General features: G+C 66.1%; 1 protein-coding gene across 3 annotated transcripts; it reads left to right on the forward strand.

The window, feature by feature from the left end:
• Window positions 1–1,456: 1,456 nt before the first annotated feature.
• GATA2 (GATA binding protein 2) lies at window positions 1,457–11,069 on the forward strand. 3 transcript variants are annotated; one of them, XM_061129018.1, is made up of 6 exons: window positions 1,457–1,568; window positions 4,423–4,674; window positions 5,050–5,691; window positions 7,033–7,178; window positions 8,989–9,114; window positions 9,441–11,069. In XM_061129018.1, the coding sequence occupies exons 2-6, from the start codon at window positions 4,446–4,448 to the stop codon at window positions 9,738–9,740; spliced, it is 1,443 nt and encodes a 480-aa protein (XP_060985001.1). In that variant the 5' UTR covers window positions 1,457–1,568; window positions 4,423–4,445; the 3' UTR covers window positions 9,741–11,069. The 3 variants fall into 3 exon arrangements, with proteins under 3 accessions (XP_060985001.1, XP_060985002.1, XP_060985000.1); XM_061129019.1 differs by lacking the exon at window positions 1,457–1,568 and adding an exon at window positions 3,120–3,169; XM_061129017.1 differs by lacking the exon at window positions 1,457–1,568 and adding an exon at window positions 3,688–3,761.
• The last annotated feature ends 524 nt before the right edge of the window (window positions 11,070–11,593 follow it).

The raw sequence follows: 11,593 nt of genomic DNA on the forward strand, positions 1-11,593 counted from the left end.
AGCTGTTGGTTCCTGGTCCCCTCTCGGGGGTGCCCCTCTGGAGGATGGCTGAGGCCCGATCTCAGGCCTTGCCTTGGAGACTTCTGAACCCCTCTGGCCAGAGCAGTCCCCTCTTCCTCTTCAGGAGCCCTCAAGTCACACTGCCAGAGTGGAGCTGGAGGGTGCTGCTGGGGGGGGGGGGGCAAATTAAATATCCCTATGGAAGGCAGCTGCTAAGCAAATGGATTTCTTTAAAATGCCCTGCACTGCTGGCCAATTAGATGCCCATGGGAAAAGGTGAGAAGAATTCGGTTACAAAGAAAGGGCGAACTTACGGTCCCAGAGGGGAGCAAAGTTGAAACAAAGGGCGGGGAAGAGGGCTGTCCGGGATGGGGGAGCCCTGGGCAGCTGGGCGCGGGGCTGAGGCTCCGGATGTCTGCACCCCCAGCTCCCTGCGAAAGCACCCAGGCGCCTCCGAGCCACGCTCCACCGGAGAGTCTCCAGTCATTTGAAAAAGGTCGTTAGAAAACTCAGTTTTCGCGGGTGCCCTTCCCCGGTCCTTTGGAGAGTCTTGTTCCCAAGTAAGGGAAGGGACAGCTTCAGTAAGAGCAAAGGGCAGCGACCCGCATTCGCAACAATCCTTGCGAGTGAACAAAAAAAAAAAAAAAAAAAAAAGAGAAAGAAGAAAAAAAAAAAAAGGAACACGTGCCTCTAAAGAGGGTGTCTGGAGACCCCCAAAGTCCAAGGCCCTAAGTTGACATAAATCCGCTCTCAGCAGCCCCGGATCCCCACTCCAGCCCAGGCCATCCTAGGAGCTGGGAGCTGCCCTCAGCCTCCCTGGAGGTTTGTTCCCGCAGCAGCCATCCGGTGGTCTCACTGCTCAGTGGGGGACGCCCCTGGTTAGCACCCATTGGTCTGTCCAGCGGACACACTCACGGGGACCCCCCCATTACTGGCCGGCTGGGGGCCGAGCTGCCTGGTGCCCTGTTTCCTCTCCCTGCGGGTTCGTTCCTGCGGGAGAAGGCATTAGTCCCGGGTCCAACGCAGGGGCTCAGTTACCGTGGAGGCCTCGGCCCAGCCGGCCGCCTGCCCGCCTGCCTTCTCCGGGAAGGCGACCCTCCGTTCCCGGGAGACCAGACTGGGTCCCCCTTTCCCTTTTTTCTTCTAGGCCGGGATTGCGGGAAGGGGGGGCTGGGGTGGCTCTCCGGAGGCCCCCGGCTCGAGCATTGCTTAACTGCGCTGCTAAGCTCCTCTTCGCAGCGATTTTCTGAGCCGCCGAGCGGAGTAATTAAATCCCCCCGTTCGGGCCTCGAGCTGCGCTGGGCCGGCGAGCAGCGCGGGCTGCGGCTCGAGCAGCCACCCACCGGGCAGGTCATTCCATCCCTGCGGTGGCCGGGACGCTGCCCCGGAGGGGCTTCAGTCTGCCCCGGAGGAGCTTGCAGCCGAGCTCGCGGTTATGAAACTGCAGACCCACCCAGCCCCGGAGATCATTTGAACCGCGCTTTGAGGGGGAAAAGGCGATTACCTGCTCTCCTGAAGGCTCGGAACGACCGTCTCCCCGCGAGCCGACGCTGGGATCGCGGCTGGCGGTAAGCTTCCGCTCGGCTCCGGCGTTCACCACCTCGCGGCCGGCCTGCGAGTCCCGGGCCTCCCGCGCTCGGTCCCAGAGTTTGAACTCCATGGGGCGGCCTTGCCGGACACCGGGGATTGTCCCCGGTGCCGCGTTGTCTTTGAGAAGCCCCTGCCGGGCTCTGAGGAGGCACGACAGGCTGGACGCTTCGCGGCGATCGCGTTTTACGCGTTGATGAATCGTAAGCTACAGGCAGGGAGGAGAAACAGACGTACAGAGAGACCGCGGGTCCGGGCCAGGCCGCGCGCGTTTCGGGCGCGCGAGCCGGGAGGCGCCGAGGCCACTCACCTGCGCCGGCCGGCAGCCGAGGCTCGGCGCTCAGGGCCTCGAGCTCTCGCTCCCGGCCCCGGTGCGCCATACGCGGCGAGCGCCGGCCTCCTCTCCTGCGGAGCGGAGTTCCGAGAAGCCCGGCCCCGCGCTCCCCGGAGCAGGAGGCGCGGCGGGCGGCCAGGGCAGACGTGTCTCCAAGGGCCAGAGACGCTCGGGTTCCCTCGGCCCAGGGCTCTGCACCCCTGTCCCCCCGCTCCTTTACCTACGCCAGGGCCTCGGGCAGAAGGAGACCGCGGGACGCCGAGGCAGGGGGAGGCCCCCATGGCGCTGCCGAAGCTGGCCTTGGAGGGGGTGACGGGGGCATGCCGGCGGAGCCCGGCCTGGCCTGGTGCCCCCCGAGCCGAGGGGACCGAGGGCTTTCCTCCCTCCTCAGATTATTAAAAAGTTCATTTCCTGGCGAATCGGGTGACGTCAGGGGCCCGGCGTCGCGGTGGCGGGGCTGCCCGGCCGGAGAAGCCGCCTCCAGTTACCCAATTACCGACTGTCAATCCCACCGCCCCTCCCCCCGCCTCCCGGGGGTGGCCGGGACCCCGGCCCTCCCCCCTGCCGCGGGCCCACCTAGCATCCCTCTGGGCTTCTACCCCCGAGGTCCGTGGGCCCAGCGAGGGGAGAGGGGCTGGAGGACGTCGGTGACTCCCCGTTACCCCCGCACCTGTTCCAGGCCCCCTCCCCAATTTCCCTTTCCCGACCCCCTCCCTGGGCGCCTCGGTCTCCTGTCTGTACAATGGGAGCGAGCAGAGACAGCGGCACGCGGGGCCGGGTTCACCCGCGGCTGCATCTCCGGACTGGACGTTTGTGGAAAGCAGTTCCAGGTGGCTGAGGTCTTAGTTCTCAGACCACCGTCTCCTTCTGCCCAGGGGCCGCCTTAGGGACCCCCCCACCCCACCCCCCAGGAAGAAAAATGCCTCCTCCGGCCCCGAGGCGTCTCCTTCGAGCCGGCGCCGGCGCCAGTCCGGGTCTGCACGGCCTCGCCCCAGGCAGTTCGGCCCGTCGGTCTGCGAAGACCACGCCCGGGAAGGGGGCGCCCCCTCCCCCTCCCCGGAGCCCCAGCCAGGCCACCTCCACCGGGTCCAGCGGTCCTAAGAGGCCTCTTGCCCGAGGCCCAGGGGCCCGCCCACGGGGGGCCCTGGAGTTCCTGCCCCTCGCTGCTCCTGACCCGCAGCTGTCCTCCGACCCCCTGGCCCCCGGTCTGGCCAGAGCCCCCGCTGGAGGACGGGACGGCCTGGGGAGGTAGGTGGACCACCGCGGCCACGTTCAGTGGTAAAGGAGGCGGGGTCCGAGAGTGGACGGACTGGGGTCCCCGGGAGAGGACACCCGAACACCCAAAGGGTGCGCCCAGGCTCCCGGGGAGGGAGTCCGGTTGGAGGGTAGTTACTGGGAGCAGGGCCCGGAGGGTAGGGGGACCACGCGGGCCCGGAGAAGGGGGCGCAGCAGCAGCCGGCCGCGGGGCGCGGGTCCTGGGGCGGGGGGGGACGTCGGCAGCAGGGGCCGCCGGGAGGGGGCGGGCGGGCGCGGGGGGCGGCCCGCGGGCGCGTCCGGAGTCCGCGGCCCGGGGGCCGCGGGCCGGCCAATGGGGGGCGGAGGCTGGGCGGCGCGCGGCGCTGATTGGCTGGCGCGCGCTTCTTAGGCGCGCGCGGCCCCCGCTTCATGTCTGTGCCGGAGCTGCGAGCTGGCGCCAGCGCGGCCGGACGATGCGGAGCGGCCGGAGCCGGGCGGGCCCGAGGCCGAGGCGCGCGCTGACCCTCGCTCGCGCCCCGTGAACCCCTCCGGCCCGCCGGACGCGCCGTCCCCGAGCCCGCGCCCCTCCCGCGCCGCTGCGTCTGTAAGTTCGGGCTCCGAGGGCTGGCGGGGCGGGGGTGGGGGGCCTGGGGCGCGCCTGGCTCCGAGAGGTCACGACGGGGGCCGGGCCGCGGGTGACCGCTGTGCGGAGCCTCGGTGAGAAGTTCGGCTTGTGTCGCCGGGGAGCGCGCGGGGGGCTGGCGCTTGGTCCGTGGGGCTGCGTGTCTGTGTGTGTGTCTGGGGGGGCGAGGTCAGCGCCAAGAGTAGTTTTGTGAGTGTCACCAGCATCGTGCGGCCCGCGGGGCCCCCCGGGCGCCGGGCTTTAACTTTTTAGTCTGCGTTTACACGTTTGTGCACAGGGATGGAGCGGGGCGGCATGGTGCGGGGCGGGGCGGGGCGGGGGTGACTGAAGTGCGGCTCTCTACGTGCGGTGGGGTCACTGGTCCCGCGGTTTTGTCCCCGCGCGTGACCCCGTGCGCAGAAGCGTGTGGCTCTGGGTACCCGGGTCACCGCGTGAGCGTGCGTGGCTGAGCCGGCTCCCCCCGCCCCTCCTTTCGTTTTGAGCTCTGGGCTTTCCTCCCACCCGGGACTGCTCCGCGGCCGAGCTCGGCTGGGGCGCAGCGGCGCGCGGGACGCCTCACGGCGGAGCTTGAGGGCTGTCCGGCCGCGGCGGCCCCCCTCACGCCCCCTCCGCCTCCGCGCAGACCCCGCGCCTCCGCCGCCGGCCATGGAGGTGGCTCCCGAGCAGCCGCGCTGGATGGCGCACCCCGCCGTGCTGAACGCGCAGCACCCCGACACGCACCACCCGGGCCTGGCGCACAACTACATGGAGCCGGCGCAGCTGCTGCCGCCCGACGAGGTGGACGTCTTCTTCAACCACCTCGACTCGCAGGGCAACCCCTACTACGCCAACCCGGCCCACGCGCGAGCGCGCGTCTCCTACAGCCCGGCGCACGGTGAGCCCCGGGTCCGAGGGTGACCGGGAGCCCGGACGCCCAGCGGCCGGCGTGGGACGCGGGGAGGCCCGCTGCCTGTTTCCTGGATGTGGGGTCCGATAAAGCGGGGCGGGAAAGGAGGGGGCAGCGGCCTCTTCTGGAGGCTCCGGGCCCCTGGGGCTTCTGCCCGTTTTCAGTTGGCCTAAGGGGGGGAAGGGGCCCTCCAGGCTCATCCAGGGGTCCTTCTGTGCCGCTTGTCCTTCAGCTGGGGACTGACGCTCCTGATGAATTGCCAGTTGGGGTGTTATGTTTCTGGTTGTCTTTGGGGAGGGGTCGCGGTTGTGGGGCATCCAGGCTACCCCCACCGGCTCACCCTGACGCCCCCTCCGCCCGCAGCCCGCCTGACCGGAGGCCAGATGTGCCGCCCGCACTTGCTGCACAGCCCGGGGCTGCCTTGGCTGGACGGGGGCAAGGCAGCGCTCTCCGCGGCTGCCGCACACCACCACAATCCCTGGACCGTGAGCCCATTCTCCAAGACGCCCCTGCACCCCTCGGCCGCCGGAGGACCCGGGGGCCCCCTGTCCGTGTACCCAGGGGCCGGGGCTGGGGGCGGGGGCGGCGGCAGCTCTGTGGCCTCCCTGACCCCCACCGCAGCCCACTCTGGCGCCCACCTCTTCGGCTTCCCGCCCACGCCCCCCAAGGAAGTGTCTCCGGACCCCAGCACCACTGGGGCTGCGTCGCCGGCCTCCTCCTCCGCAGGGGGTAGCGCCGCCCCCCGGGGGGACGACAAGGACGGCGTCAAGTACCAGGTGCCGCTGGGAGAGAGCATGAAGATGGAAGGCGGCAGCCCCCTGCGCCCGGGCCTGGCCGCCATGGGCACCCAGCCTGCCACTCACCACCCCATCCCCACCTACCCCTCCTACGTGCCAGCCGCCGCCCACGACTACAGCAGCGGGCTCTTCCACCCCGGAGGCTTCCTGGGTGGCCCGGCCTCCAGCTTCACCCCGAAGCAACGGAGTAAGGCCCGCACGTGCTCAGGTGAGGGGAGGACCCGGGGCCTCCCGGGAGTGGGGAGGGCTCGCGCTTCGGTGGGAGGGGGCTGAGACGCGGGCGAGGGGCCCCCGAGCAATGGGTGAGTCCCCAGAACGGGGAGAAGGTGCCTGCCGACATTGCCCTTTTCTTAGGTGCTCCCGGTGGCCCTAGAGTTTGCTTTCTGTCCGCATTCCTTACCCTCCCCTCCGAGGTGGGCCACTGCCCACCCGGAGGTCCCCCATCCCTTCCCTGAGCCTAAAGCGAACCTCTCGCGACGGTGTGAGAGGGAACGCCAGGTGCAGGGAGTGTGGCGTGGCGGCTCGGACACGTCCGTGTGTCCGTGAGCGTCGGTGCTGCGCTGGGTGCCCTCCGCCCTCCTCGGGGCTCCAGACCCTTAAGGAATCTAGATCTGCAACTTGATCAGGCCGGTCTTGGGATCTCATGGCTCCCAATCTCCTGGGGAGAGTCCCCCCCTGAGGCCAAATTCCCGGGACCGGCCAGCTCCCTGCCCCCTGGCGTGTCCTTCCCTCTCCCTCCCCAGGGCTGGGGGGGTCGGGGGCTGCCTCTGCCCGGGGCCATGGGGACTGGCTGGAGCCGGCCGGGCAGCAGACGCCGAGGCTGCTGCCGCCCTCACCTCCTTCCAGCCCCTTCAAGACCACTTGTAGATTGTTCGCTCCAGAGTCCAGAAGCCACACATTCCTGCCCGTTTGGGCTGACGATGTAAACGATGTGGGGAGAGACGTGCAGGGTCACCTCGCACTGAGGCCGCCGCCCGTGTCTGCTGGGGTCCTACCCTGGGGGGCCCTGGTCTGCTCTGGCCAGCTCGCTGGCCTTTTAAGTAGTCCTTTCTCTCAAATTGGTTTTATGTTCTATTCGAATTCCAGATGGTCTTTTCACAACAACAAAACAAAATACCACCCCCAGCAGCCGCCCCGCGAGGTCGCTCAGTCCCCTCAGCCCAAAAACGAAAGGGCTGAGTATTTACTTCGTTTGAAAGAGCAGCAACTTCCATCCCAGTCCAGGGCCTCGGTGGAAGGCAAGGGAGGCTGGGGAGAGAGAAGGAAGTGACCGAGAACAGGGCTGGACAGCAGAATCTGAGGGCCCGCGACAGGGACCCGGAGAGGCAGCCGCAGCTGGGGAGAGACGGCGGGTCGGAGGGGAGAGGGCCTCGAGGGGGCCCAGCCTCCGGCCGGCCCGAGCCGACGCCCCGAGCAGAACCCCCGGGGCCCGCTGCCCTCCCCTCTGAACCCCGCCTCCTGGTCCCTCTCCAGCCCGGCTGGAGCTCAGCGTCCGCCGCCCCCGGAGCAGCCTGGCCCGTGTGACCCTGTGTTCCCCGTCCCCTTGCAGAAGGCCGGGAGTGTGTCAACTGCGGGGCCACGGCCACCCCTCTGTGGCGACGAGACGGCACGGGCCACTACCTGTGCAACGCCTGCGGCCTCTACCACAAGATGAACGGGCAGAACCGGCCGCTCATCAAGCCCAAGCGGAGGCTGGTGAGCAGCGTGGGGCCTGGGGTGGGGGCGCACGGGCCAGAGTGCCGCCGGGCGAGCCCAGTTAATTACGCAAAAACAAGCCTGCAAATGCAGGTGCTGGAAATCTTTTATCATGAGAATCACTTGCCTGGCAGTTGGGGCAGTCCGGCTTTTTAGGCTAGATTCTTTTCAGGCCCGATTTCCCTTGGGCAGCCCACCTGGTACCTTCAGGGATTCCCCCCCAACACCACCACCAGAGCTGAGCATCCAGGGGCCCAGGTCCCGTCCCCTGGCCTCTGTTAAACTTTTAAAAATAGGGCCGTGAAGTCATGTTCCCTGTAGCCTGGGGCTGCTCTCCCTGGCTTCCCAACACACAGTCTCCTCGTGCTTATTTAAATAAAACACACACACCAACCACCAAAAAAAAACCTGCCCTTTATTATTTTTCCATGGAGTCACCTATACTGTGTATTTTCATTTGAGTGATTTAAAAAAAATGCCCTTTCGGATCTCCTGCCGGAGTTTCCTATCCGGACATCTGCAGCACAAAGATAAGGAAACTTCGCGTATCTGTTTCCGGACTCCGCGAGTTTTCAGTCTCTCTCCTCGGCTCAGTCCTGCCTCTCGCTGGGCTGTTTTGAAATTTCTAATACCCTCCACTCTGCAAATAATGCGTAAAATGCTAAGAATAATAAATATATTTTTTCAGGGCAAAATGATTTACGAGGGAGGCTTAAATCGCTTGCCGATTTGGGGGCCCCTGTTTTTTTTTTCCTGGAGCGAGGGCGGGGTGAGGGCCGGCCGGGCGGAGGATGCGAGGCCAGCCCCTGAGTCAGAATTCCAGCTCCGGCTGCTTACTCACCCTCACCCCTCCCTGCCCGGGGCTGCAGGCTGGCCCCTCTGGACCAGGCTGGGGCCTGGGGTCACGCCTGCCCCTGCTGGCCTGGGCTCCCCGCCCCCAGCCTGCCTGCCCGCAGTTCCCTGAGACGTGCTGCTGCTGTGGGGCTGGAGAGGGTGTCTGCTTTCTGGGGTGAAGCTCCTCTCAGCCCGCCTCTGGGGTGGGGGGCGCCTGCCGCTGTCCTCTCCCCCAGGAGCCCGAGGCTCCGGGTCAGGCTGCACTCCCCGAGGGGCTGGGGGCAGGCGGGACCCTGGGGGCTGGGGGACAGGGCTCTGGACACGCAGATCGGCGTTGTCCAGTAAGTTGTGACCGAGGGACGTCTTCTGGGTGTGCACCATCCAGTGTGGTCGCCTCCAGCGGTGCTGTGATTAGGGATCCCCTGAAATGTGGCTGAGACTGAAGAAGCTCTATTTGTAACTTGGTTAAACTGTAGTTGAGTTGAATTTAAATGGCCACGTGTCCAGTGGCTACCGCGCTGGGCTGTGTGCAGCTCGACTCCCGAGCGTTTCCCGTCCCTGCCCTGGGCAGCTGCGGGGCCCTGTCCTCTGGCCCTGGGGCTTTGGACGTGTCCAGGACTGTGGATTTTGTGGGAATGCAGCCCCAGCTCAGGGTGCCCAGCGGGACGGGCAGCCGTCTAGAGGGGCTCCCTCTCTGAGCCTCGGTTCCCGTCTGCAGCATTCGTTCGGGAGCTGAGGGAGTGGCTACTTTCCCCTTGCAGCTCTTGCAGCCCCTTTGGTTCCGAGAGCGCTTTATTCTGCAGTTTTGTGACGGTTTAGGTTTCTGATTCTGAGATGCAGAGACTCCTGTGAGATTTGGGCTTCTGGGCTCAGTGGGTTGGGGAAGGGAGCCGGGGTGGCGTGAGGGTCAGGAGGGAGGTCGCGGGGGGCCGTGGGAGCCCCGCTTGCTGACCCCGCCCCGCCCCGCCCCTCCCAGTCGGCCGCCAGGAGAGCGGGCACCTGTTGCGCAAATTGTCAGACGACCACCACCACCTTATGGCGCCGGAACGCCAACGGGGACCCCGTGTGCAACGCCTGCGGCCTCTACTACAAGCTGCACAACGTGAGTCCCCGCCCGCCCCGCCCCTCCCCGGGGACCGCGGGCTTTGTGCGGCCTGGGCCGCCCGCCCCAGCGTGGCTTGGCTTGGGAAGCGAGCGCCAGAAGGGCTTCCCACGAGGGGGGCGAGCTTGCTGGAGGACGCCCCCCGTGGTCGGCCATCTCTGCTCGGAAGCAAAGCCTGCAGTGGGTGGGCGCCTTTCTTGGCAGGGAGGGCGGGAAGACCCTGGAGGGCAGTGGGCCTTGGGCAGGGGCCCCCCTGGGCCAGGCTGGGGGTATGGTCTGGCTGGGAGGGGAGCTCTGGCCTCTGAAAGCTCTGTGTGGCCCCCTAGGTGAACAGGCCGCTGACCATGAAGAAGGAAGGCATTCAGACCCGGAACCGGAAGATGTCCAGCAAGTCCAAGAAGAGCAAGAAGGGGTCTGAGTGCTTCGAGGAGCTGTCCCGGTGCGTGCAGGACAAGGCCTCCCCATTCAGCGCCGCCGCCCTCGCGGGACACATGGCGCCCGTGGGCCACCTGCCGCCCTTCAGCCACTCCGGACACATCCTGCCCACCCCGACGCCCATCCACCCCTCCTCCAGCCTGTCCTTCGGCCACCCCCACCCGTCTAGCATGGTGACCGCCATGGGCTAGGGACCACCCCCATGGACTGACGGATGGACGCCACGGACGCGCTCCCAGGGCGTGGGGGGACCTGGTGCCCAGCCGGCCGGCCCACCCCAAGACCGCAGCCCCGCCCGCCCAGCTGGACACGCACGGCCGTCACTGTGAAGCTGCTCCCGGGCATGGAGGCGCCCAGGCGGGGTTTCTGCCGAGGACGACTGTGAGCGTGAAGGACGACTCTGAAGAGACACGAGCGGCCGAGGGACACTCGGGGGCCGCGGAGAAGCGGGAGTAGGCGGAGGAATTTATCTGGCTCTGGTTTCTCACAAGGATGGCGAGATTTGGTTCTCGGGGCCAAGTGCCACGTGGCCAGCCCGCCTGCCTGGCTCTGGGGGCCAGGTCTCTGGGGGGACCCGGGCCCCCTCCACAAGCGCCGAACCCAGCTGGGCTGAGCCTCTCCCAGGGGGCCGCGCGGGTCTCCGAGGGCAGAGACAATCACGGGCGGCCCTGTGTGGATTCCCAGGCCAGGGCTGGGTCACAGGAAGGAAGCGCTTTCTTGAGAGGGGAAACGTCTCCCACATCGCTCCCTGGTCCTGAGGCTGGAGCCAGCCTGACTCGAGCGCCCTCCACAGCCCTGAGCCTCCGCCGCCGCCTCGGCCGGGGGGACCCTGTACATACGTCCTTTTTTCTGCTAGCCCCTGAACCCCCCCTCTTCTCCAACACCGACGCAAAAGAGAAACATAAAAAAAAGAAAGCCTGCATAAGCTTAACTCGCTGACGAGTTGTTTTATTTTTAAACTCTTCGGGTCCAGTCAATTGTACATGGCCACGAGTGCCCTTGCTGTGGAAAGGAAGAAAACCTACAAACCCAGGCTGTGGCTGGAGAGACGCTCAGAGCGCACCGTCCTCGGACGGGGAGCCGGGGGCCGGGGCTGCTCCAGGCCTCCGGGGGCTGACCCGGCAGGTGGGTCTGTCCCTGCACCCAGGCGAGGCCCGCGGGCTGCCGGGTCCCTCTGCGCCACGCTGTGGGTGTCTGGACCCTTCCCAAGGTACAGCTGTACATAGCCGTGTCCGAGCGGAGAGCCTGCGCGGGTGCGGCGGCTGGCCGGGGCCGGCCCAGGAAGACGACTGTGCTGGTGTAGGCCAAGTGCAATAGGGGGCACCACAGCCGGAAGTAACTTATTTTGTACTAGTATCCGCATAAGAAGAAGAATCGGCAGTATTTTCTGGTTTTATGTTTTATTTGGCTCGTTTTATTTTGGATTAGTGAACTAAGTTATTGTTAATTATGTACAACATTTATATATTGTCTGTAAAAATTGTATGCTATCTTCCTATTCCTTCAAAGTGAATACTGTTAAGAACAATAAAATACTTTTTGTGAATGCCTCTGGCCTGTCTCGTGGGCTCGCGGGGCTCCTGAGTCCCGCCTGGGTGTGGAGGTTGTTAGGAGCGCACTGGTCCTACAGCCCCGGGATTCAGACGGAGGGGCTCCTGGAACACGGGGTCCTGCACCTCCCCTGAACTTCCTCACCACCTAACCCTGGGGTCTCGGCGGGTGCGGGGAGGCTCAGGAAGGCTGTGGGTTCTGCACCCTTTAGCCACGTGCCGGCCCTTTTCCTAAGGGCTCAACGGGGCTCAGGAAAAGCCCGGGGGACGGGTGCCCCGCCATCCTCTCGAGCTCCTGTGTCTGAGCTACCTGCTCACCAGTGTCCGCGTGTTTGTGGTCACCGGTGAACCTGACCACGGTGTCTTTGATCGGTGATGTCACTGAGCGCTGTTCTCTAATCAATGATGCTGGTCACTGGAGATAGTCATCACGACTGACATTCCTGATCAATGACACATCTGATCACCAGAGCCTGTGACCAGAGACATCTGAT

The sequence above is a fragment of the Dama dama genome, chromosome 24 (genome assembly GCF_033118175.1).
Source record: "Dama dama isolate Ldn47 chromosome 24, ASM3311817v1, whole genome shotgun sequence".
Lineage (NCBI taxonomy): Eukaryota > Metazoa > Chordata > Mammalia > Artiodactyla > Cervidae > Dama > Dama dama.

Excerpts from the sequence above, each read along its gene's own strand:
- GATA2 (XM_061129018.1), top strand. The coding sequence starts at position 4,446 with ATGGAGGTGGCTCCCGAGCAGCCGCGCTGGATGGCGCACCCCGCCGTG. Across the intron at positions 5,692-7,032 it reads TAAGGCCCGCACGTGCTCAG|AAGGCCGGGAGTGTGTCAAC; the intron begins GTGAGGGGAGGA and ends GTCCCCTTGCAG. Across the intron at positions 9,115-9,440 it reads TCTACTACAAGCTGCACAAC|GTGAACAGGCCGCTGACCAT; the intron begins GTGAGTCCCCGC and ends GTGGCCCCCTAG.